Source organism: Epinephelus moara, chromosome 14 (genome assembly GCF_006386435.1).
Source record: "Epinephelus moara isolate mb chromosome 14, YSFRI_EMoa_1.0, whole genome shotgun sequence".
In the NCBI taxonomy this organism is placed as follows: Eukaryota; Metazoa; Chordata; class Actinopteri; order Perciformes; family Serranidae; genus Epinephelus; species Epinephelus moara.
The window spans coordinates 23,448,995-23,476,807 of NC_065519.1; the positions used below are offsets into that span (position 1 = coordinate 23,448,995).

Consider the following 27,813-nt stretch of genomic DNA (forward strand, 5'->3'; position numbering starts at 1 on the left):
TTGGGGGGTTCGGTGCCTTGCTCAGGGGCACCTCGGCAGTGCCCAGGAGGTGAACTGGCACCTCTCCAGCTACCAGTCCACGCTCCATATTTTGGTCCGGACGGGGACTTGAACAGGCGACCCTCCGGTTCCCAACCCAAGTCCCTATGGACTGAGCTACTGCCGCCCCAAAAGTGTCATTTCTACACTTTGGTTTTGTATATGGATTAAACAAACAAATTATCATGTTTTAACATTGACCGAGATGCTCATAGGTGGATTTTGTTAGATTTGGATAGATTTAGATTAGCTATTTCTCACTGTTTCCAGTCTTTGTGCAAAGCTAAGTTAAAGGTCTCCTGGCTGTTCATATTCAGCAGACAGACAAGAGGGTGGCAACAAAGCATATAAGTGTAGCCTGTGTTCCAAAATGTCTTGTAGTATTCATTTAAAAAAGAGAAATGTAGTTGTGATTACTTTGAGATTATTGAATTTCAATGGAAATAGCTGTAAATATGTCAATTTGCCCGACAGTGCTGCCCAGAGACTGCCACGAAATGCTGATGACCTCTTCGGGCCAGGCCAGAGACGGGGTGTACCTGATCCAACCAGGTGACTCCCCCATCGTGGCCTACTGTGCCATGCAAGAGGGAGGCTGGACTGTGGTGCAGCATATTACCGTCAATAGCAGCGTGAATTTCGATCGCACCTGGGTCGAGTATAAGCACGGCTTCGGGGCTGTAACTGGTGATCACTGGCTCGGGAACGAATACCTTCATCAGCTCACCCGCGGCCCCGGGCGCTATAAACTGGGAGTAAAACTAGTGGACCGAGATGCCGTCACCAAGACAGGAGAGTATGATCCATTCCTGGTGGAGGATGAATCATCAGCGTACAGGCTGAGGCTGGGGTTGTTCCAGGGCACAGCTATAGACGCTCTGACTCTGGACACAGAGAACTACCTGCATGACAACCAGAGATTCACCACTAAAGACAGAGACAATGACAACTACTTCCAAAACTGTGCTAAACTGGAGTTTCAGGGGGTGCCGGGAGGAGGTTGGTGGTATGACGCCTGTGCTGGTGCCAACCTCAATCGCAGAAATGTCATTTACTGGCAGAAGGACTGCAACAAGGAGCGACTTTGCAAGTATGCATGGATGATGGTGAGACCATCAGACACAGTTAAACTGGTTCAAAGCAGAGACTGCAAGAAGGATGAGCTGTAAGGACACGGGATTTCTAAGACTCTACGATGCTGGGTTTGGCAACTAAGGCCAAGAGGTTAGGGGGTTACATCAGTAACCTCCTAATAGCAATTAAACTGGACATTAAATTCACCACATTTTATTCAGAAATGCATGAACATGTTCACAAAATACTGAAAAGAACAAATCAAAACAAAAAAAGAATCACTAACTCTGAACACAGTATAAAAATGCAGTACGGTTTAGCTCTAGCTTTGTTTCCATCGATCAACAGGTCAACACATGAAGCAAAGCATCTCGTCAGTCCCCAAATTGCAAGTGCAGATTTCTGCTTCATCACAGTTACAAAAAAGTGTTTCATGACATTATAGCTTATGACACATGTAACATTTTTTTTTATCTGCATGTCATCTCTCATCCAGTGTTTACACAGAGGAACATTTCACAAACAGCATTTTATTTGCCACAGCACATTACAAGTTTGCCAGAAATACAATGAAGATATGACGACATACTGATTTAGCTACAGTAATTCCGAGAAAACAAATACTGTATTTCAATGCTCAAAGAAAGAGAAAATATCCTGAGGATGAAGACTAATAAACAGATTATAATAAACAAAGTGTACTCTTAAATCCTCCGTGCTGTTCCCATTGTAAACACAGACATTATTTAGCAAGTTTGTCACGTAGGTTGAGTGAAATAAGTCTTTTAGTTTGTAAGGGTTGTAGAGTAGGCCTGTTGTTTGGAGTTATTTATGGATTTTTGTAGTTTAATTGATAGAAATCTTTATTTTCCATGAACATTTTGCAGGACAGAAAATGCAGATGTGAAAACAAAGCTGAATTGATATTCACTTGTCTGACAAATACAGCCAAGTCGCCACAGAAAAATGTTGGCATTGTACGTTTCTGCAAACCACAAGTACGTTACATTTGCTTATTTCAGACGTATCATATCAAAAGTAACATGTCTAAAGTAACGTAACATATATGAGCTGACTATGTCATTGGGAGGTGGGGAGTACAGTATGGAGAGTGGCGTGTCACCTAGGTGAGATGCCTGCCAAGCTGCAGACAACTGTTAAAGACCATTTATTCTTTCTTTTTCTGTAACCGCTTATCCTGTCGGCTGTCGCGGGGATGCTGGAGCCTATCCCAGCTGACATTGGGCAAGAGGCAGGGTACACCCTGGACAGATCGCCAGACTATCACAGGGCTGACACACAGAGACAGACAAGCATTCACGCTCACATTCACACCTACAATCAATTTAGAGTCACCAATTGACCTGCATGTCTTTGGACTGTTGGAGGAAGCCGGAGTACCCAGAGAAAGACCAAAACTGGTTGTGTTTTAGCAAATCATTCCTTTGTTTCCATCATCTTTTTAGGCTCCAAACATGAGAATTTCGTCTTGGCTTGTCAGCAGGGAAAGTGCCACAAAATGCAGTTGTTTTTTACTAAAACATCGCTGCTTTTCCTGCTGGGATTGTGCACCAAAACTGGGTATTTCAAGCCAAAACACGATCTTTTCTGAACCTGAACCTAACCAAACATTTACGAAAACATAAATTATCGGCGTATCTGCTACATCATATTGTACAAATGTCACGTATCTTGCCAAAACATACAATGCCAACATTTTCTCTAGTGACTGAGCTGGACTAAATGACAATGGCACGTGTGAGAAGGCTTTAATTATCATCAAGTTACAATCTTGACTTTGCAAGCAGGTTCTGACATCAGGACGACACATACTAGCCCTTTAAAATAAAATAGCAGTTCCAAAATGTGCATCCTCAATACAAACACAATACCCACAGAATCAAACTGCATGTGTTGTGACATTTTGGGGGAGAATAATGGCAATTTAAACCAGTGCACAGTATTGGGATGGAGCAATTTTATCATGCTCCAGATATAAAACTGTGCATCTTGAATACTGATACACTACAAAATGAAATCATCTGTGTGTTAATCTGGGTCATATCCTGCATAAGAGCATTCATTTCTAGGGAGAATACTGTTTTTTAAAATATATTTTAGAATCTATTTACAGTGTCGCTGATTATGTTGGGACAATTTTATAATGTTCTTTCGTTTCCAAAGTCTGAGCAGTAATTAATATACACTACAGCAGGCCTACTGATTAATGAGCAACATTATAAAATGTACCAGCTCCTTAATATAGTATTTTTTTAACCTTTAATAATGTGTAGAATTCAAGTTCATGAAGCCAAGATCATCAATACAAACATATAATTTACAGCCACCATCATACACCACCTTAAAAAAATAACAGTTCATGTGAGTTTGGAGCTGACCACAGGGTTTTGTCCATACCAGTAAAGTTTCTCCTCTATCCTTTTCTTCTTCCACTGGCAAAGTAAGAGCATACGGAAGGTCTTTTGGAAAGTCTTGTTACAAAGGGCGTAGCACATGGGGTTGACAGTGCTGTTGACATAGCACAGCCAGTATCCCAGATGCCAGAGTGAGAGGGGAATGCAGTCTGAGCAGAAGGTGGATATAAGCACCATGATGTTATAAGGCGTCCATGTTAGGATGAAGGCAAGCAAGATGGCGCTGAGAGTCTGAGCTGCCTTCCTCTCCTTGATCAGCACCATCCTCTTCCTCTTGGTGATCTGGTTCTTCAGCGTGGCGTCTATGGGCTTAGATGTGGAGGAGGTGGACGGGACGCTCATGGACTCAGCCGAGGAGAACGTTGACGAAGCCATTTTGGTGTCTCCGTTCTTGCTGTGGTGCTCCACATGAGTGTCTTTGGCGACCGGCTTGAACTTGTAGGACACACACTTGCCGCTCTTCTGAGAGTTGCTTTTGGGTGGCGTCTGGAAGAAGCTGTCCTCATCATAGCTGCTGAGCTGCTCACTCTCACTGCCAACTCCGCTCTTGATGGTCTCACAAGCCTGGTTCCTGAAGGAGGGCTGGAAGCCCCCTGGAGACACAGGCCTGTCCTCATCCTCAGAGGAGGCGTAACTGTTGAAGGTGGTCAGCTGACCAGCTTTGGACCACTCATCATTGGTGGTGGCTGCTGATTTGGCCGCATTGCTTCTGCTGGAGGACGACCAAGAGGCTTGATTCCTGTCATGTGAAGCCGACCTTAATTTACAGCTAAAACACGATCTGATAATGGTCTTCTGAGGCTGGGGGACCCCAGGCTCTGTGGGATAGTTAATCCCCTGCAGCTCCGCCAGATCTTTGGTCCTCTTCTCTGTCTCCTTGTAGATTCGACAGTATAGGATTGTCATGACTGATACTGGGATATAAAAGGCAGCAATCGCTGTCCCAAAGGTTATCACAGGCTCGGAGAAAAACTGGATCTGGCATTGCCGCTCAGGGACAGTCCGTTTTCCTACAAAGTATTGCCAGCAGAGAATAGGTGGGGCCCACAGAATAAGCGACACCAGCCAGGCCAAACCGATCATGATCCCAGCACGTTTGGGAGTCCGCTTGGCTCTGTAGGTCAGAGGTCTGGTGATGGAAAAATATCTGTCAAAGCTGATCACCAACAGGTTCATGACTGAGGCGTTACTGGCTACATAGTCCAACGCTAACCACAGGTCACAGGCAAGGTTCCCTAAGGCCCAGTAGCCCATCAATATATAAGACGTATACAGATTCATGGAGAACACACCGATGATGAGGTCAGCAGCTGCCAGACTCAGCAGGTAGTAATTATTCACTGTCTTCAGCTGGCTGTTGACCTTAAAGGACAGCATCACCAGAACATTCCCCACAATGGTGATGAGGCTGACTATAGCCGACACAGTCGCGATGGTGATCACCTCCCAGAGACTGTGGGTGACCAGGTGGATATCTATTGTGCTGGTATTTACAGTAGAGTTCAGTACAGTCTCTCCTTCCATGGTCGTCTGATGTTTAGTAGCATCCAACCATGACAAGAGGGTCTGGAGTTTTCATTTTCATGAAGATCTCCTGATGAGAAAAGAAAGACAAGGTTTTTATTTATGCCTTTAAAAAAGTTCCACCCATGGCCACTAGATGGCATCAATTCAGCATGTTAAGCATCACATATTCACACTAGGCTTCACACTAAGGAGGAAAATACACAAGATTAATTTACTCTAAATGTCAGATCTGTGTTTGTCATTCATGCTTAACAGAATATAGCATTTATTTCAGTGAATTACATTTGGTATTGAAGGCATTGTTTTTTTCTATTTTCTGTCAGTTGCATCTACTGGAAAAATGCCATTAAGCCATTGTATTTCACGCAGCTCACACAATTAGATCATGTGAGTATACCCATGTGGAGTGTTTTAGTCAATCTCTGAAAACATCTGTGGCACATTTCAAAAATCCAGGTCATTACATAATATTATTCCTTGTTTTAAATCTGTGCTGTTATATTAATAGTGCGTAAACTCAATTTTAAGTTCACTAAGATGGACATTTCTTGATGAAAATATGGCAAATAATTCTGGTTTATGACAAAACTGAAATCAACCAAATAGCAAATGATAGTGATTTAGGTTGCTTTGGTCTGCAAAGCCTAAAATGTCCATAGTCCATAAATCTGTAAATGCAGCAGTCTTTGGATTGTATCTGCTTAACTGGTCAATCTGTTTAGAGATAGTAAAACCATAAGAGTGCTGATCTGTTCATTCTTCATATAAACTTGGCACTGTGCAAAATCATTGGAAAGTGAAGCCTCTCCCAGCATGCCCCAGGCAACATAAATTGGAAATACCCCAAGAAGGGGTACCACATGCACAGCCATGAGCAACTTCCAGTTCACCTGACCTGCATGTTTTTGGACTATGGGAGGAAAATGGACTGCCTGGAGCTTGAGTAAATCAAGGTACGTATCGATGACAGGTCATCATGGTTGCTATATCATTATGAACAGCTGCATATTACCACTTAATGAAATTTCCACTGATGGCCACGCAAGTCATCGTATGCAAACAGCTGCATCCTCTGTGGATATATAAGCAGTAGCAATGACAAGGACTTTATTCGTTCCTCCTGTCAGTCAAATGTGACATCATCATTTCTCCTGAAATACTGTAAGAAGAAATCATGACTTGAATCTTTCACATAAGGGTGAAAACCAAATTTGTTGCACTCTAAGGGAGCGAGTGGTGCACATTCAGCCATGAAATTTGTTGAGTGTATAAAATGTCAGATGCAGTCTGTGCCCAACTTTAGGGTTGATGAAACAGAGAAATCTGAAACAGGTCAAACTCACTGCCTGCTAATTTGTCAGCCATGCATCAAATTCCTTAAATATATATATATATATATATATATATATAAAAACAATATATATATATATATGTATATCTTACTATATATTGACGAATACTCTGTGTCTGTCTGTGTGTCTATTCCATGTATTTCTCCTCACTGACTTGGTCAATCCATGTGAAATTTGGCTCAATTGGCCAAAGGGGGGCGCTATAGCAACCGATTGAAATCGCAAACTTTGAATGGGCATATCTCATGCCCCGTATGTCGTAGAGACATGAAACTTTGCACAGAGATGCCTCTCCTCATGAGGAACAAATCTGCCTCAAGAACCCATAACTTCCGGTTATATAGATTGTCCGCCATTTTGAATTTTTTGAAAAACAACAAATCGATCTCTTCCTAGGAAGTTTGACCGATCTGCATGAAACTCTGTGAACATAATCTAGGGACCAATATCTAAAGTTCCCTCTTGGCAAAAGTTGGAAAACTTACTAAAACTGAGCTTCTATAAGGCAATGAATATTGCGGAGGGCGTGGCTCATCACATAAAGGTGTATAACATCTCAAGGGTTTCACCCATCACCACGCAACTTTGTACGCATATGACCACACATAATCTGAGGGGACCCCTCCATTATTGATCCCATCAAACAAAATGGGGGCGCTAGAGAGCTAATTTCTTATCTAGGCCTAACCACCATATCGATTTGTACTAAACTTGGTAGATATGTAGAACAGGACGCCTCAAGGTGACTGGAGAAGTTTAACTCTAATTGGCAACTGGGTGGCGCTATAACAACAGAAAAATGTTTAAAAATGGCTAAAATGGGACCGATCGCTGTGGCTCCCCCTGTGGCCCAATGTTGTTGTTATTTCTAATTTTTGGTATGACTAAGTCATGGTATGGTATGCTGTACTCAATGGGTATGAACTAGTATATATATATAATGAAAGAAACAGTGACAAATACTTCACTTCATGCCTATTTTGGTGGTAATATATCACAACTAGAACAAGGGCTTAGAGGATATAAATAAATGAACAAGCCAAAAAACAAACAAGCCAACAAACAAACAAAAGAAAAACAAAAAGAAAAAAAAATGTCAAGGTTCAAGTCAATTTCCATTTGATTCCTAACTTAGCCATATCTATTATCTGGAGGAATATTTGACATCAATCTTTTGCTGTCTCAAAGTCCCATTTTGACCAACTAGGTCCCAAATAAAGGGAAACTAAATAAATCAATTGATTAAATGAAATAACAGTAGAAATGTGACAATTGACACTTTTTGTATTAAGTTTACAACCACAGGAAAGCATAATAAAATTTCCAAATGGAAATGTATTGAGTTTCTTCTCCCAATGGCCATATTTCACAGGCATTAATGCTGGTACCAAACAAAACTACATACATTACAGAACATTACAGTGGGAGCAATGGTAGTGTTTTAGTAATGCATAGGTGTCTCGTGTAAAGTCTGATCTTTGGGGTTTGTTGAAGTCAAGCCATCTTGACCATATACTGGTGAATTTATCTTCCTGTATTGTGAGGGAATATGTCAACTTTTTCCATTGTATATATTTGATAAACTATGTCTATCCAATCTTCAATCGAGGGAGCCTGGGGCCTCAGTCACTTTTGAGTAATGGCTTTTATACATGCAGCCAGCAGCAGAGTTTTCAAAAGGATTCAAACTTTGGAGTTTATCTCCTGTGGAATATTGCATAGATATAAAACATCAAACATGAAAGGGATATTGGATCTGAACACCATCTCTGTAGTGTATATTTCAGAGTGATGGCAATAAACAATCAAATAAGCAAACATATTTTTGTGTGTAGAGCCACGCAATTCCCTAGACCTGCAATATACTCGCTTCTCTGAAGCACTTTTAAATTACAGAGGCATTTTCAGTTAGCAGAGCCTGTGTGGTCATTTCAGCGTGTGGATGCCTAACATTCGGGTACCTTTCTGTCTACCACAGAGGTATTTGCATACAACGCAGTACATCAAGTCTCTGTACTTTTCTTATCAAAGTTTGGAGCACTAGTCACCCAGTGGCCAACACACATGGTTCAAGCACTGTTCTTGGGGATAACTAATCACATAGGCGATCACTGATGAGCCAGATACTTTCAAGAAGGTACAGCACTCAAACGTAACTACAAACCCTGCACCAGTAGAGGGCAGCAAACACCCTCCACACATGGAAACCCACAGCTCACATGGTCCCCCAACTCTCAGGTTACAGCGTGTTGTGTATGCTTATTTCATCCCCAGGTGGTGGACGCACCAATCGATAGTGGTTGACGGGCTATCCATACCATACTGGACCCGTGTCCTCGAAAGAAGCCCAGGGGAAATTTCTTTGGCTTGATACTTTGCCTTTCATGACCTACAAATGCATGCCCGTGCCATGTGGTCTTGCTCCTGCCTTCAGGGTTTTTATCAAATGTGTTGAAGCAGCATTAAATCCCCTGCGTTTGAGTACATTTATGTGGATGATTGTATTCTATGGGGAAAACACAGATTTGTACCCATTCAGATTATACAGCAATAGAGCGTGAGGTTAGTCGTTGTGTCAGTCACGCTGTTCCACACCATCAGTTCAGGTAATAAGTTGTTACTTCGTGACTCCTCTCTCAGGAATTACCTCAGCCAACTGGGCATTGGTATTCTCAGTTGTGCCACTTGCTCTGCCTCAAACTGGGGAATTTCAGTGCCATGTTACAATCATGCATCTGCGCCCTGCCGTGCAAGACCTTCCAAGACCTTAATCTCCAAAATCATGACTCACTGTAGAAATGATCAGTGGCCTAAACCCCCATCGCGGAGTCAGAGACCGTTTGAGGCTCTCAGTGTGGAGCAACAGTGAAGTTCAGGGAAGTTTGCCTCCACGTAGAGAATCCTCCATGTGGTTTGCGGCAATTGAACCTCCGAGCCTTCAGGCAGAGCTGGAAAATGAGCGCGGGTAGGCTGGCACACATGTCAGAGAAACAGCTTTACTTTAGGTTCCTAAATGTTGCTCTGGCTCTGTTACAAATGATGATATATGATGATGTATTTCATCCTGCAGGTTCTCTGTAGCATTTGGCGTGAGATAAAAGTTGGCTGAAGATAAAGCTGGATGAACATTTTTACGATTGCTTTATTTTCTCCAAGCCAAATCTGCTGAATGACAATTCTGCTTCTTTCCCTTGTGTCTCATACCAGAAAGATCTCTCCTCCTCCTGTTCTCTCTACTGAGGAGCTCCTCCTGAAAATGCACCATAATTTCAGCCCACAATGCAATGCTTTGGACGTAATAACTACCCGGTATTTGAGAAATTACTTCCTCACTCATTGGCATTCTTTTGACAGTGCCAGGTTAGCAGGAGTGCCAGCAGCCTGAGGCCCACACAAATAACATTCCAGTCACTGAGGGGGTCCTCCTGCAGGACTTGGATTGTCCCTCATCTTGTTGTAAAATGGCATTTCATATCACATCACTCAAATCCCCACACCGTTACACAGTTTAGTGTCAGAGGTGACATGAATCCAACCACAGAATTCTCAGCTATTTCCTGGAATTCACAAACCATCATTTTATTCTTAATGTTACATTAAACCCTCATAATGTGGTAAAATGGTACATTAGTTTCTAAAGCTATGTTTTTTTTGTTTCCACTTGGGAAGAATGAGGTCAAACCCTGTATGACAGTTTTAGTGTTGCTAATCTTGGTCGAAGGCCCCACCTCTTTGCTCCTCAATGAATGAATGAACTTTGGTGATCCCCTGACATTCCTAACAGCTTCAGCTGTGCTTTGTTTAGTGGTAATTAGCAAATTTTAGCATGCTAACAAGCTAAACTAATATATTCACGCTTAACAGAAGAACCTTAGCAGTATTGCTGTGAGCACGTTAGCATCCTGACCATAAACTGTATACTGGTGGACGTAGCCACCGTGACGTCTCCCATTGCTTTGTGTGCTACTGTTTTGAAGCCTTGAGTTTGGCATTTTGGCCGTTGCCATCATGGTTTCCTGGTGCCGAAGTGACCAGGGGTGGATCTGACTGGGACTCAGAGGACACCGTGGAAGCAATTTGTCAAACACGAGGTAGCCTCCCCTAAAGCAAACTTGGCTTTATCATCTATTTTACTCAGAATGGGACCATAACTTACAAAATAAACATCATGCTGTATTGAAGCAGATTAAGTCTCAGTACCCATCAGCTATCATCTGCTGATGATAAGCCTCTGGGGACAACGGCAAATAGAAATCCAGTGCAGCTCGGTTATCTGGTGCAAAACTTCCTCTTCCGTGTGCCGCTCATTGTTTACATTTTGATTACCAACTTAAGGGAAGGTCCAGACAACATTTCAGCTAATCTCTATAAACAAGTATCTGTGTACGACTGCAGATAAATTAGGAAAAAAGCCAATTAAAATCTAAATCAGATAGCCGATGATTCCCAGGCTGCATTTCGGCCAATGCATTACAACTCTTTTGCTTTCCACGCAGAGAGCCTGCAGGCAACCAAAGTCCACTCAACGTGATACTACTCGGATTACAAACAGAAACCAGAACACCTCTGATACCAAAATCTTATATTGTGGCTTACAGATTTTGCACAGATAAGCAGACATCTGTTTATAGAGATTAAAGACTTCAAACTAGCAAGTGAGACCATCAACTCATTAGAGAAATGTTTACTGAGGTAATAAATGAAGTTAGAAGTAGGGTAACTTTTGCATAAACCTGTATACAATTGGGCTGTTTTTGCAACCAGTGGAAACGCCCCCTACCAGCTATTAGAACGAATGCAGGTTTAAGGCACTAACACACTGGCTTCCCTGTCAGACCCAAAGAGCACTGGATACACTGTGGAAAGGCTCCTTTATTCCTATGAAAGTTGCTCAGTGGTGTATGAAGGCACAAAAAAGTTCGGCACTGCTTCCACACTGTGTGGCCCAAACACCAAGCACACTAGAGACTTCCACCAGCAGAGTCAGCTACTTCCAGTTTAGCACTCCGTTAACTTGTCAATGGGAAAAAGTATTTTGGTGCCACAGGGTGTCATGTGACAATGTAATTACACTGTTTGCCTACTATAAAATGTAGCTTCAAAGCCCGGCACACTTCCTGGGGGCCTGCACGTAACCCCTTGATGCTGAAGCTAGCATGCTGACATTAGCATGTAGCTTGGACATCAAGAACAGCCTCTAGTCTAGTTTTATTTGCATTCTTATTTTGTAGTGTTCTTAAACTGTAGGAACAAAAATCAGTCTGGCAGGGACTGAACCTAAATACACCAGCTCGTATAAATCAGTGTATAGAGACTCTTTTTTTCTTTTCTTTTTCAGAGCAAAAACAGGACAGTCCGAACCATCACCATCACGTACTCGATGCCACAATTTTTTTTTAAAAAGATAAAAATATAAATTACTAAATGATGGCATGCAGGCATTTGGAAAACTGATGACTGTTGTGTTGCTAAGCCTACACACACACACACACACACACACACACACGCACACATGCGCACGGAATAGACTTGTTCTACCTCTTGACCTCAACAGGTAGAGCAAGTCAAGCTTGCTAATAGCTTCTAAATCGAAGCAGGAAGCTTCTTAATGGTACACTCAGAACTCAGAGTGTGGGGGTAAACATGGACTCCGCATCCCTATAAATAGTGAATATGGTCTGTTGTGGCCTCTTTCTGGACTTTTTATGGATGTTTGGTATGAAATGTGACGCACAGTGGGGAAGAGCTGCGTGACGCTGTCTGGTGAGACAATAACGGGAGGGGGGCTGAAAACAAAGACAATGCTGCAGTATTTCTGGCCTGTGTATGAGGATAAAAAAATATCGTATCCAGCAGCCATTACATTGAATCAGTGCCAAATAGTGGTGCAAAGACATCTTGCTCTCGCTCTTACATGTATTTCTTACGAGTATTAGACCACCTCCTCTTGAAATATTCGGTTCATATGCATAAGTAATGGTCATTGATCCAGAGATTAACAGCACCCAATCTGTGAGTGATGACACACTAGGTAGCACAGATCTGTCCAGAGCCTCCATACTGAGTGCAGAGGCGGACATGTTGAAGGGTGGCTTCCTGCAGGTCCTCTGGCACCTGGCCATCAGTGCTCCATACGCTGCCCCCCGCCAGGCCTCCCAGTCATACATAACCTTTTTCTACACTTTGGTTACAGCACAGCAGAAACACGAAAGCAAGTTGTATGTGTGTGTGTGTGTGTGTGTGTGTGTGTGTGTTTGGCATTTGTGGAAGAAAAGGGACAGAAGATGAGAGAGACCAAGAAGAAGGAGAGCGAAAAAGAGAGGCGAGTCAAAGCAAAGGAGGCAAAGGACACCATGTGTGTCTGCGTGGTGAGTATGTATGATGTGCAAATCAGCCCAGAGCTTTTTGGCACAATAGTTCGTGCATCCTGTAGTCAGCCCACTGACCCATGGTTAAGATTCCTGCATATGTGGCGTTCCTGATGAGAACATAAAAAATGCTTGACTCATTCTGTGTGTCAGGCATCGGAGGAGAACGAAAGAGGATTATAAATGTTCACATGTAAGATCCCAAACATGCAACCTGAAATATTTATCAGTGTGTCACTGTCGGTGACGTATAAAAGAACCCAGTAATGCAGAGCACACATTTCTGCCTTATGTTTATTCATGTGTTTTCTCCCCTGTGAGTTTAAAACAACTTAAATTACGTCTCTTCTGCGGTGAGAAATGACGATCATTAGATGAATATTATGATCTGCTTATGGACACCCCGGTGGTTTTGGCAGCTGCTGAAGGGAATAAAACGATAACACTTAACGCCTCGAGGAGTTCTTTTTTATGAGCGACAACAACATTTCATTAATGCCCCATCATTTGGATAATGATCTGGCTATAAACTCATTTGTGTTCTCGTATGAGGCGTTTTATAAATATGAGTGTCTGTCGCTGTTTGAGCCTCTGGGTCGTCTGATGTTTGTTCCCAACTTGTAACACACCCAATTTTCTCTATGCTGATGTCACATTCGCCTGCGAAAACAAGGGTAATGGTTTGAATAACCTCCATGCTGTTTATGTATTTATTTTCAGTTGATGTTGGAAGTTATGCTGAGGGTAACAAGATTGCTCAAAAACACATTAAGCTACAATCTCAGTTTGTTAATATACTTAAAATCTAGCTTGCTGGAATACTAAATGTGAAATTAGAGCAAACATTATAGTATGTCATTGCTGGACAACTCCCAAACCACCAGATAATTTCACATGAAAATGCATTTTAAGGTAAAACTGCTGGGCAAAAACAGTAAAGCCACAGTGGTGTACAATCTAGTCACGATTTTTCCTAATGTTCACAAGACCATTACTGATTCATGGTAACTTCTTCCAGATATTCAAAGAGCACCAGCACCTTTCTTCATGTGTTGCAGCACCTCACAAGATCTGTGGGGACTAGATGGACTCGTTAAAATCATGCTTCGCTGCTTTGCCGTGTTTTGTCATTTCCACTTAATCAAAGAGAGGAGGGGGGGGGGAAAGGAGGTGAGAGCCGTGTGCTTTAGCTTTTGAAGAAAAATATTGATTTTTCCTTTTTTGAGAACGAAATAAAAAGACAAATTACAGAACCGTGCAGTTGAAATGAGGATACCATTTTGAAATGTTCAGATACTTCAAAGACAAGTCCGAAAGGAGATAGAAGGAGTAGAGAGGAGATTTAAAATTGGGTGTACTACTGATGTGCTGAGAGAAATATCAAACAAAAATATGTGGATTAGTGCATATAAAATGATATGATGCTATGTGAAAAAGCAAAACATGGAAACACACATTTCCTCAGTGTATTCAGAAATAACTCATAGACTTTAAAGTGTACCTGATATGTGATCAAATAAACACATATCCAGTTTAATATGGCACTTTTCTTTACGCCAAGCCTTCCAGAAGAGCAGATGCACACACATCTCTCCGGCATCACGTCCTCTGTTTCATTAAGGTAAAAGGCTACATTAAAAATACATGCTGAGACCTCTCAGACATGCACTTGTGCACACATGACGCTGTTTCCCCTCAAATCCAGGTCATGCCTTTGTGCATTAATCAAAAAGTGCATACTCAATCACTCATGACTCTCTGGAGACTGCGAAACAAGTAACTGATGTAAAGAGGATGGAAAAAACAAAAGATGAACATACTCACAGTTGACTTTGATCAGATCTCACAGTCTTCTGTGTAAGGGCAGGCTGTGTCTCCTGGTGAGAGCAAAGTTCATTGTTAATCCCTTTGTTTTGCCCGGGGAGCATTCAGGTCAAGTGTGGCACTGAGGAACAGCATCACAACACAGTTGGAGAGAGGATTGAGGTGGATGGGAAAATCCTGCTGACTTGACCCTCGCATGCCAGAGGGGTGCGGGGGGGAAAAGTGTGAGCACAGAGGCAGAGGAGAAAGCGGACAAAGAGCAGAAGGAGGGTGGACGCCAGGAGGCTTCGGTCATCCCTGCTCAAGAAGCGCAGAGCACAGCATCACGTTCCCCTCGGCCATCCAACGCAGGCACCGTGCATCCAGATGAGAAAAGTATCCTCAAGTTGCAGAGCATCCTTCCCCAGTCATTCATAAATGAGTTGAATGTGCTCAGGAGTCAGAGAAAGAGGACAGGAGAGAACTTTTCCTGCCAGTCTGAGCTGAGCTGGATGAACTGCCTCTCAGCCAACTTGAGGCAGAATGTCACTGAGAGGCTGCCTGACGCCTGAGCCAAGTCACTGCCACTGCCACACTACTGCTGCTGCCGCTGCTGCATCTACTCTGGCTGACAGACACAGATGTAGCTGACGTTAGCTAGCTGGGAGGAGAAATTCCCATAGGGCTGAATGGTTCATCATGTTTCGGGACAGTGAGCATGCAGCTCAGACCACAGAGTGTGAGAGGGAGGCAGGAGAGGAGAGGGGAGAAAGGGAGGCGGCTGGGTGGCTTCTAGGGGTTTGTTTTGGAAGGTGTGGGGGCGGGAGGGAGTGTGTGTGTGTGTGTGTGGAGGTGGTGGTGGTGTTTAGTCAGAGCAGCAGAGCCAAATCCTGTTTTTGTGTGGTTATATCACATAAACCATTAATTACCTCCAATGGCATGTCCTTTGTGTATGTTTTTTACAGGAAAGCAAGAAGAGACAGTGTTTGAACAGCGTCGTGTTGTGTGTTATCAACAAACTCATCTGCAGAGCATAAAACACCACCGCTGCCTTTGTGCTCACATGGGAGAGCTCTGACATGGCTGGGCCAGATAAGCAGACTACTGAAGTGACAGATGTTTTTCATTGGGACATTTGTTATGTGTGTGTTTGTGTGTGTGCGTGCAAGTGTATATACAGCATGCATGTCATTGTGCTGATTGGGGAATTATTCGCTTGGCATTAGGCGACTGCCCTGGATTGGTGTAAAGTCCTCATATGTTTTAATCCAGATGATGGTTGCTGATCTGTCCCATGAGCTCCCATCAAATCACCAGAGAGAGACACTGATAAATCCACTTGCTGCCAATATATTACTTTGAACTGCAGAACTGTATACTCTAGGTATTTTCCCTCATTTAATTTATGGCACTGGCTCATATTCACAAGGTCACAGAACAAAACTGGCTCTTGATCTGGTGCTCATTCATAGCAGAGAATTATCAAATTACTCTCGTTTTCTAAGCTCTGGATATACAGTAAGGCTATTATACTGTATAATCTAATAAAGTAAATCGGGGGGTTGAGAAAGGATTAACGCACTGGGAAATAAGGAAAAAGAAAATACCACAGCAAACGTTTATTTTTTCAGACTTCTTTCTAATTTGTGCTATTTTCTAGTAAAAAACTGGATCAATTCAAATCTTAATTTGCTTTACTTTGAAGGGGACACAAACCAAGACGCCTCTGGGCTAATTTAAAGAAAATTTATTTGCTTGAGAACTATCTGGAATACAATAAAGTAAATTTTAAAAACTAAAATGTATTTTTATAGCACCTTTTTGAATCAAATGTCACAAAGTGCTTCACAGTAAGCACCCTGGACAATCCCCTATTGGGGGATTTTGGGGGATATTTTTTCATTTACTACCCACATGGGCCCCACAAGCAAATGCTGGCTGGGCCCATAGACCCCCATGTTAAAATGGCCAAATTTACAACAGAAATAACCATGTTACCATAACTAATTGTACAATCATGACCACTGTGCAAGGGGTTAATTTTTATATAACTCATCCGTTGCATTGTATGAAGGCTTTAGGTTACGTAAATTTAAGGATGGGCTACTTTGAGAGACAAGCTGTCTGTGAGACGTCGCTACAGTCTATGGGTCAGATTCACCTGCTCATCCACAGCTCTACCCTCTCACTCACACGGTCACTTCTGGCTCCAAAAACCAAGATGGCGACGACCGCAATGCCAAACTCAAGGCTTCAATATGGCATTCCACAAGCCAATGGGTGACGTCTCGGTAGTTGCGTCCATTATTTTAACCAGTCAGTGGTTGTAATATGACGTGCATGAAGTATGTTAAGTAGATGAAGAAGATATACTTTATTAATCCCCAAAGTGAAATGATTTTTTTTTTTCACTCTGATGTCATGTACACATGCAAAAACAGGACCTATACATGATTAAATGAAGAGAACTCAGCCCATGGACAGGTGCCCCAGAAAGTTGGGGGTTTGGTGCCTTGCTCAGGTGAACTGGCACCTCTCCAGCTACGAAAAAACCTTCCCTTTTTTGTTTGGATGGGGACTTGAGCTGGCGACACTACAGTTCCCAACACAAGTCCCTACAGACTGAGCTACTGCCGCCCCGGTAGAAAGAATTGGTGACTTTTCTGTTGCAATGTCATGTTACCAGCAATATTTCCCAGGAAAAACCCTGGCTGTCAGGAGTGGACTTCCAAACCAAGATTCACAAGGTGTCTTTCTTTAACCTTCACTCTGGTTATAAAGCAGGTTCCACCGAGATTTGAACTCGGATCACTGGATTCAAAGTCCAGAGTGCTAACCATTACACCATGGAACCACTGTGACAATGTTGTGTCACATTAGTCACATGCATCACATTACTTAAATAACAAACATACCACTTCTTAACCAAACTATGCTCTTCCTTCTAAACCTAACTAAAGAGTCTTGCTGCCTAAATCCAACCATGTAGTTCTGATGCAACTGTGACCATTTCACAAGGTTATCCATGTGTTTACAACTGTGACCGTTTGCAGTCATATATGAGCTATTCTTTCATTCACCAGTAGGTGAGCTAAGTTAGGAAATGCTCCTGTGGGCCATATTCAGAGGTAGTAGCAGGTGAGCTATGTGGCCAACACATTTTCACTCCGACCTCGTCGCATATCGACGTTTAGTCATTGACTTTCTATGTCCAGATATGGCGTGCAAGGTACCCCTGGAACGTTGGTTGTTGACGTTCTGGGACGCTGTGTCAAGTTCTGCCTGTTACATGCATTGTCTTTTTTCAAACTACACTTCCGTTTTCACAGGAAATTTATCATCTGCATACAGTGTCTTTCAAAATAAAAGCACTACATCAGTACAACACTGTGAATTGATGTCTTTTTTCCTTCAACAACAAACTTGGTTACGTTTAGCCAACACACACACAAGAGTGGATTTAGGCAACAAAAGCATGTGGTTGGGTCCAGGAAACAAAAAACAGCGTTGGGCTTTACAATCTTACAGGAAGTGAAACCCTGCCTCCCCGGTGAAAGTCCATGGTTGTTGGTGCCAGATTTCGACGATTTTGGAATGAGACCAGGTAGATGTGGTCATATGGGTTGGAGGACTTGTTGGATGTGATAAAGTAGAGATAAAAGTCAGTCGCCATGCAGTGATAATACGATCCAAATTGTGAAAGGACTTGTGAGTTGACACACAGTCTAAAGCTGCTGCACTTTGCCCTGTGAAGCAAAGGAAGCTGCTTAGCAGACTATATATAGATGACGCTCCGTCCTATACTTCATATTGACATTCGTCATAATGCAGCTCTCACGCTGAAATGATTTTACGACTAGGTCAGAGCTGTATGCCAATGACATGATTGATGCGTTGCATGAAAATCCTGTCATGTCTGTTCCTCGGAGCGCCGTATATCCCCATCCGCCCTTCCACCCTCAGCCGTCCACCCTGACAGTCTAATCTAATGCCATTTCCAGGCAGCCGGCCAAAGAACAGACACCTGGCTCATCATTGCTGTTAAATTGCTGACCGACACGAAGTTTAGAGCATAGTCATGTTTTTTATGTGATGCATTCACAAATTAACACTCACACAGAAGTGCAGGTGCGTACACCAACGTGCTTTACAAGCTCATTGATATTGATTATTTTTCAGGATGCGTCTTATTGATTAAATCACAAAAGTCTTCTGGAAATAATGTCAAGCCTATGCATTATTAACTTTCTCATTAAAAACTGATAATAGATCAGAAACTGAAATGAAGCATATGACCTTTAACATTAAAACCATAATGGTTTTCCAATACACTGAACCTAGAAGTGCTTTTCCTTCCAGGTATCTTTTCTGATTTTGATCATCCTCGCCTCATCCTCTCTGGAAAACAATATTCTGAAGGCTTCTAATGAAAGCAGATGTCGGGGAAACACTGCTATCATTCAGGCATCCTCCACTCTGCTCATCCTGAAGGCATGGATGCTTTTCCACAGGTCACTGTCTGATCACTGCATGCCTGCGAGAGAGACAAGATGGGGGAGGACATCAACACAGCCAGAGATGGAATGCATCTGTCCACAGTCCACAGGGGCTTGCTTATCTCCTGACCCAATTGTGCACCCATATGCTGGCGAAAAAGATCAGCCTCTACATGGTGCAATTCTGATCTTGTTTCTTTTTTTTCTTGAGAGTGTTTGTGCTTGAAGTGAAGGACTGTTGATCACTGCTGCTGAAGTGAAACTTTGTAAATGAGCTTCTTTTAGCTGAATACTGCCCTTAGACTTTTTCCTTGATTTGCTATTTGCCAAATTAGGGCTTAGCCTCCATCACTAAAAACGACAAATATCCAGCAGAATAACCTGAAACAATCAATAGCTCACTCCGGAGCCTTCTTTAATCTAGTTGATCCCCGGCGTACGTGTCTCTCCACGCTGGCTGAAAGAATCGACTCTCCTGATGTCCTTCTCTCCTCGAGGCTTTGATGTGCAACAAATGTTTATCTGCCGTCGTGTCTGCCTATTCTTTTTTTCTTTTTTTTTCTGTCTCCCTCCGGCCCCGAGCAACAACTCCTTTGTGACATAATGATTTGCCGATACCTTGTACTGTTTCAGTGGATTTACAAGCCCTCCTACTGTGGAGCTGGCTTTTATCCCTGAGTATAAAAGACTTGTTTCTTAGAAGATAAAATACACAGGGTGTTTCTGTTAAAAGCAATGTGCTGGACAAATACCTTCTTTAAGACCTTTTGATGATTGCGTGATTTTAAAGAATGCTATCCGATATTTGATCAAAGCTATGTTTAGGGTCATGAATGCATAAGTGCCTACCGAAATTAGAATCAAGAAGCCGTATCCATGTCACTGACGAACAGTAAATGAGCAAACCACCAGCTTTGTACTCCTACTCTCTCGTATGTATCAATCAGCCAGGGCTGGGTGGCACATGAGCTCACCCTCTCTACAATGCAACTTTAATGTTGCCTTGATAGAGGAGATTAGGTGGAAGGCAGCTTTGATTGAGCTGTTATTGTGGACCTGTGGTTTGCACTCCTTTGAGGACATCCAACACCGACTCCTCAGACACTCCTGCGTCAACAACAATGACCTTGTCTGGACGAGACACGGGTTAACCTGCATGCGTGCAAGTGTTCATGTGCCTTTATGAGTGTATTTGGGAGCCATGGCTTTAGAGCATAACCCATACCAAGGTAATAATTTCACATTATCAGATGATCCCAGTTAAGGAGCCAATATACACATGCTTCCACCCTGAGACAAACTTGATTTAAGGGATATTTCAGATCTTTTTAAGTGGGGTTGTATGAGGTACATATCCATAGTCAGTCAGTACGTTTACATGGACAGTTAAGTTGAGCTATGGGTATTGTTATGGGTAGAGCTCAACGAGGCCATTTAATTGGACTACTGTCCTTATCCCAGTATACAGGCACGGGAGGGGATTTATTTGATTTATTGACCGGAGTCCGACTCAGCTACGATAGGTGGCAATATGCCCCTTTTTTATCTTGTTAGTATCGGACCTTTGTCCAGTTGACCTATTATGTCACAGACCAAACAAGTTAGCTATGGTTAGCTAGTTGCAAACTGGTACCATGCTGGACAGCTTTACAGCTCTGTACATTTTGTCAGTCCAGAAATGCACATACTGTGACCAGCTTCTTCTTCTTCTTAGGCATTCAATGCTCTCGACTGGAGCGTGTGCAGAGCTCCCAGACCAGTTTGGGTCCAATTGACTGTATACATGTATGAGTAACATGTAAGTATACATGCTAACTTTCAATCACATTTTCTGGGTGTGTTAGTCTGACTTTGAGAAATTCGATTTAGCACAATTTCAGGCAGAATAACTGTTTACATGTATTTTAAAGTCTGGTTTTAGTCAAACTAACACAGTAAAGCAATTTTCTCTCATGTCATGTAAACGTACTGAGTGTATAACATACAGTAAATGCCAGTCAGCACACCTTCAGTTTGGAGAAGCAGGCTGGAACCTGACTCGGAAGCTCAGCCATGTACTGCTGTTGAGGGGTCGGCAACGAAATGTATTTTAGCCAACTAAAAAAAGTACTACTACTACTTAAAAAATAACCACTGTGAGTTTAAGTGTACGCTATATTTAGAATATTTTCTAGGGCTGTCCTAAATATCAGTCTTTGGACATCAAAGCTTTAGTGTAAAACATCCACAAACCTTTGATAAAGGGGGTAATGAAAGATGAGAACCTCAGTCAGGCTTTTATGAAACAGCAGTTTTCAGTTGATACACCTGAAATAATGTGACAATTAGCCACTTTGTTAGCATGCAGGTTGGAATTACATTATTACATTAGCAATAACAGCTAAAAAAAAGAATAATTTGCAAAAGAGCTACGCTGTTACTTTAATTTTTCAGGTGATTGGCCAAACATGTTGTAGATTTGTGACATGCCAGTTTCCTTTGGCATATCTAGCACTCTACTTGTTGGGGCTCAACCTAGCAAATTTTGAAGCTATTCCAGATTCTTGACTTTTTAAACTTGTTGCCAGCGTATCTGTAAGCCTGTTACATGCAGTCCAACAGTTACAGTTTCAGTAGTGCTGGACTGCTGGTGACTGACGTTAGCTGAGAGCAAGTCAGAGTCACAAAACTATCACCACCTGAGAAGAATGAATAATAATTGTTGTTGATGCATAATGAATAATGTTAGATTACTATGTCTTAATTTACAGTGTTGGGGGTAACACATTACAGTAATAAATTATGTTTTATCAGTAACTTAGTAACTAACTTCTGCCAGTGCACCACCAGAAAAAAATCATCTGAAGGTTGTTGTGTTTTTTCATGTCATTTCAGACCACATTATAAAAGGCTGCCAGTGATCGGCACATCTGGGTCATGCTGTATTGTGCGTAATCATGCTCAGTGTGTTTCTGTCATGGTGGTAACCACTGTATGTGAATGCATGACTGGATCAGACCTGCATCACTTGATTGAAATAAACTGTAATAAACTGGAGCTTCTGTGCTTTGATTACCTGCTGTGAAACAACACGACCCTCATCCATTTAGAATGCCTATTCATTATTCTGAGGTCATTTTGGTGGAAGCAACATAACATAAATGTAAAGTAACATTAAACCAGCAACTCCCATGTTCAACAAGGCAAAATCATCATTTTTGTCAAAGGCAAAGCTTTGATGAGAGCAGACACGGGGAACTGAAGCTGCGAGCGGCTTCCTGTTGGAACTAGCTGTTAAATTGGTGAAAAAAACTCTCATTATAATGCACACTTAAACAGATTTTTTTTATGTGGGACTTTTTTTAGGTGGCTAACATATGTTTTACAGCTGCCCCCGTCCACAGCAGTACACTGCTTCGCTTCTGCATTGGCACTCTTGCTGCTCCTCCAAACTGAAGGCATGCTGACCACCATCTACACTGACTATGGACAAGTAGACTAACTCTTACAAATCCAAAGTACCTGGTTAAATGGACAACATACATCATATAGAATGGCATGGTGGTGAGGTATTCATCACACACAAATAAATATGACTTTATGCTTATTTGCCTTCTTGCCGTGAATCAGACAAGAAGATCGATACCGCTCTCATGTCTGTCTGTTCAATATGAAGCTAACACAAGAAGCTAGTTATAGATTAGCTAGTCTTGCCACCAGACAATCAGAGATCTCCGCCTTCTGATAGTCTGGGGACACTCCTTTCTAAAGTGTGTTTAACACACCGGTGAAAACGGCCGGCAACAAAGCAACGCCTCTTGCATTTTTGAAGAGCTTGAAAATGGATGCCGAGAGATTTAACTCCGTTTTATAAAACGTGTGCTCAGTCCACAAGATTGTGGAAATGAAGGACTTACAGCGACTTGAGCCATTTTGTACCGCTACACGTTTCTAGTCGGACTATGTTTACGAGCACAAGAGTTCAGCGAGCCACCGAAGGACCGCCCTGCGGATTTACTATTGGTTCTGCAACGTAGGGAGTTTTTTTAAACTCTGAAATTGTATCCGCCCATCTAAACACAAAATCAGGGAGAAAGTCATCAGTCTTTAGTTAAGCAAAGCGTCTAAAGACTGACTTGTGAGTCTATAGATTAGCTTAGCATAAAGACTGGAAACAGGGGGAAAGAGCTAGCCTGGCTCTGTTTGAAGATAACACAATTCCCTACCAGCATTTCTAAAACTCAAGAATTCCCACGTGTAAGAATGACTATCTGTGGTTTTATGGGTGGGTTGTGTTCGGGGCTATTTTTTGGCCTTGGAGTCATGGCATCCCCGTGGAGTTGCCAGGCAACTGATTACTTGGTGAACTTTTTTAAATTTTAGACAGAGACAGACTAGCTGTCTAATTACTAGCATTTGTCTAATTACACTGTAATTTGTAGGCTGTAATGTAAAGGGTTATCGAACATGTTTATATCTGAATTATTTAAAGAACAAATACAGCAGAATAGAGGGAATAAAGACAGGGTACTTTCACACAGCACAGGTGAACACACACATCATGATGGCATATTTACAAAAAAGAAAACAACAAGTAAGCACGACTGGATTAGAGTATGTCTCGCATTTCAGGCTAATGACATCACTGAATCGCCGTTGTCCTTGTGTATGCAGGTGTGTGATACACGTCCGCGCTCATGTGCATACTGACGCAGATCCTGTTGAGGACACTGTGTACAAGATGTCCAGACTCCCTCCCTATCAGGTCGTCCAGTCACCATCCGACTGAATTATTGGTCACTAAAAAGGGTGGCAAGGCTTCAAATGAGCTTGGCCAATGCCGCGGAGAGTCTTATCAGCAGCAGCCAAATTTCCACTGTGTGAAGAGGGGGGGGAAATGGCACACCTTTTCAACAAAGCTTGACCCCGCCTGACCCCAGAGAAACAAAGCCAAAGAGAGAAGAGACAGAAAGGAATTGATAAAGGGTGTTTAATATCAGATCCCTCTATTACGCTGCGTGCCTGTCTGGACACTGGCCTGCTCTCACGTTGGACTGGATTTGCAGGGCTGTCTGTCTTTTTAATTACTGTAATTCAAGACCACCCGCCGACTGCGTCCATCTGCTCCTCTCTGAGGTGAGAGATGGAAAAATTCTCAAGGAGAGAAGGTATGACATCCAACCTTCAGTGAAATTGATACATCATGTCCATAATCGTCCTCTGTCGACAAGGAGAAGTACTATTAAATCTTCATTTTCATGTCGATACTCCAAAACAAGAGTGTGTTTACTCTTTAGAGAACATTTATACCCAAAGTTCATCCCAGTAACTCTGAGGTTACAAAGCTTGTTTCTTTCACCCCATGGTGAGATGAAACTCTTGTGTTCATCCCCAGGACATTGTTCTAATCTGCTTTATTCACATGCTATGCTCTAATAGAGGGGCTGTTTCTCATGCAATATCCCGAGGTATAGCTTGTTTCACTAAGTCCACTATTTCTCACTGTGGGAAAATCTATAAGCCACCAGCCACAGTTTCTGCTCCTGCTGCTTATGAGAGATGACGGTTTTGCTCCACGAGGGGAAGTTTTGCAGTCATGTCTTCTGCTTGGTCGGTGGTGGATAAAAAGATGTATCATTTATACCATCATCACAATTTTGTGAAATTTTATTGATTCATGTCTACATTTATTCATTCAGTGTTTTCTGTTAGCTTGCACCTTCAAAACCACAACTGTGAATTTTTGTGTTGTCAGTATAATCATCTTTGTATTGATTGTGATACCACACATTCCTGTATTATATCCTATCTGCATATCTACTTATAAACTATTTGAGCTGAGCATTACATACATATAAACACTAGACATGCACTAACCATGTACAGCATATTACTAGGCGTTATTGTCACTATATATTTACAGTATGTTCTTCTGTTTTCAGTTTTACTTCAGTTCTAGTATAAAAAATACAGTTATTCATATTTTTCTCATTTCATTGTCATCGTCTGCCTCTCTTGGTGTCCATGTTGTCTGTTTTGTGATTTCTGTGGCTGCTTCGCTGCTGCAAGACTGCACTTGCCCTTTATTAATAAAATCTCTATCTATTGAAGATAGAGATTACTTGTTACAATAGTACCTTATGTGTTTTCTTTGTTTGTTTGTATGAGAGTGAGATCATAATATTGATACTACTTTGAATATTGTCCATTTAATATAAAGTTACAGTTCATGCAGCAGCCAGTAAGCTTAGCATGGCAGCCAATGACACCTAGAAATTTCATTTACAGCTAGTAACATATCTGGCAAGCTGCAAAAATGTTCATACTCAACGTCAGAGGTGGAACCAGGGTATTTTTTTGCAAGTCAAAGGTAAGTCTCAAGTCTTTGCACTCAATTCCCAAGTCAACAAGCAGGTCCTGAGTCAAGCCCCAAGTCCTAAACTTTGAGTTTGAGTTTGAGTCTTAAACAAGTCAAAATATTGCTAAAAAGTTTGGCTCTGAACAGAGTTGGGTTCAAAGTTAGAGTACTTTGATTACTTTTTGCAGTAACGAGTAACCTAACTTGCTGTTTGAGTAATCAAATACTTAAGTACATTTTCAAACAAGACATCAGTTACTTCCGTTACTTTTAGAACGCTGGTCCTTCAGCTCCGAAACAGCAACGGCTGTCGTTTGGTTCTAATAACGGAGATAACGTTAAACCTATCAGTCTGAAAGAAGCCACCGAGCTTGTGGCTCGCTACGTGGTCGGAGAAATGCTGCCGTTGTCTACGGTGGAGTCTAAATAGGTGGAGTAGGACTCGCTGACAGACATATTTCAGACTCAGGACTTGTATTATGCCTGGTACACGCTACACGCTGGTACTCACCAATTATCCCCGGTCGTCTTTCACGGCGTGTGTGATGTCATCAGGTTATTCTTGTCCTATTTTTATCACTTTTACTATTATTTGAGTCACTGCTAGAACTGTGTCTGTTCATGTGCCAGCCGACATGTTGTTGTAGTCACCTAAAAGTGTCAACAGATGGCAGGAGCTACATTTGAAGCGCCATAAGTAAACTATCAAGCTACTGTATCTTCCACAGGAAGTTCTGACAAATGTTTCAGAATAAAAGCCTATTTAGAAAATGGAGGAATTCTCTCAGCCAAGGTTATAAGGGGCTTTTAATTTGAAACAAGTGTTGAGTTTGATAAGGGGCTTTTAATTTGAAACAAGTGTTGAGTTTGAAATGACGGTGCGATATGTTAACTTTACAGTAACGTTAACTCAGCGGGTTGACAAAGTGCCTCTGCTGTTTCACACCATCATTCCCCCCTTTAAAGGGCCGTCCACACCAAGAACTATAACTATAAATATAACTATAAATATACAGTTTTAAAAATTGTTCTAAACTCAAGTGGAAGGCAGCGTCCACACTACAATTATAACGACAACGATAGCGGTGGACGATATCGTTCGGATCACTTTCAGAGCGATTTGATGAACGATAGAAACACTGACACCCAATCAAAATCCATCCGAAATGACAGGTCGAGACATTCATCACGTCACTACGTCACTCACAGACTCATTCAACATGGCGGACGACGTAGGAGAGAGGCTAATCACCGAGATACAAAAAAATCCACCCCTCTATGATAAGAGTGAGCGACTTTATAAAGATGCGACCAAGAAGAGGGACATCTGGGACGCAATCGGGCGCACCCTTGGCATAAGTGGTGAGTGTTTTTGTTCACGGAGATAAGACATTTATGAATAGCCAACGCTAGCTGTTATGCTAACTGGCATTACCTCACGTTGCTAAACATGAATGACAACAACTGTCTTGCCTCCTTATGATTATTATCACCACCGTTCACGGACCAAAAAAAAATCTGTAATTTGAGACCTAGTTTTTTGTTGACCTCTGAGTAGTTTTTGCACATGAACAGAATTATTTTATTTTTTTCCAACTGGCGCTCAGTAATGTAGCCTACATTAGCTTTTTATGGTTCTCTCCTGCAACTTGACAGGACGCTGTCAGATTGGTTCAAACAAAGTGGATCTTTTTTTGATTTTGTTGAGTCTAAAGTCATCAAACTTGTGACTCGAGTCCAAGTCCTGTGACTCAAGACTACGCCCCTGCTAAACGTATCAGCAAAATGATCACTGACAGGTATTTTAGTTGTTTTTAGCAATATAAGCATTCTTGCAATACAGTATCCACTCATAGTGACTAAAGCTTTTCTTGTTTTTCCTTTTTTATTCACATCAAACCGACACTGTCATGACCCGTCAAGCTCCCTGAGTTCATGTTTATTTGCAATTCCTGTGTTTCCTGTTTTATTTTGGTAACTGTCTTGTCTCATTTCAGATCCCATGTCCTGTCAAGTTTCCCTCCTTTGTAATTCCTTGCCCCACCCTAATGTGTTTCACCTGTGTCTCAATGTGTTTCACCTGTGTCTCATTGTCTCCCTTTTCTTAGAGTATTGAAGCCCTCATCTTTCTCTCCTTTGTTGCCTGATTGTCTTTGCCATTGAGAGTTCCACTGGTTTTCCTAGTGTTTCTTGTCAGTGTGTTTTTGCCCTCTAACCACCCTTTTTGCCTGTTTTTTTGGATGCTTTTGCCCGTGTTACTGATCACCCGTGTACTGACCTGAGTCTGATCTTTTCCTAACCCTAAAACCAAAGTGCTCTTGCTGCCTTAACTTAAGATGGGAGTCTTGAAAGACACCCAAATTTCTGGTGTCAAGAACCTGC

General features: G+C 42.1%; 2 protein-coding genes and 1 non-coding gene across 4 annotated transcripts in view; 1 reads left to right on the forward strand and 2 right to left on the reverse strand.

Moving 5' to 3' along the window:
• The window catches only part of zgc:194887 (uncharacterized protein LOC571819 homolog), a 3,576-nt gene extending 1,780 nt beyond the window's left edge, over positions 1-1,796 (forward strand). Inside the window, exon 3 of the mRNA XM_050061111.1 lies at positions 514-1,796. Within this exon, the coding sequence (XP_049917068.1) occupies positions 514-1,208 (695 nt within the window). The 3' untranslated portion in view covers positions 1,209-1,796. The remainder of the gene's footprint in view (positions 1-513) is intronic.
• The window catches only part of chrm5a (cholinergic receptor, muscarinic 5a), a 31,426-nt gene continuing 5,235 nt past the window's right edge, over positions 1,623-27,813 (reverse strand). The window contains exons 2-3 of one of the 2 annotated variants that reach the window (XM_050061104.1): positions 14,620-14,672; positions 1,623-5,142 (exon numbers count right to left, since the gene is read on the reverse strand). In XM_050061104.1, coding sequence (XP_049917061.1) covers positions 3,492-5,072 — 1,581 coding nt within the window. In that variant the 5' untranslated portion in view covers positions 5,073-5,142; positions 14,620-14,672 and the 3' untranslated portion in view covers positions 1,623-3,491. Of the gene's footprint in view, positions 5,143-14,615; positions 15,219-27,813 lie in introns of those variants that run through there. The other variant, XM_050061105.1, reaches the window with a different exon arrangement.
• Positions 17,381-17,452, reverse strand: trnaq-uug (transfer RNA glutamine (anticodon UUG)). Its single transcript has one exon. It is a non-coding gene; the product is annotated as a tRNA-Gln (tRNA).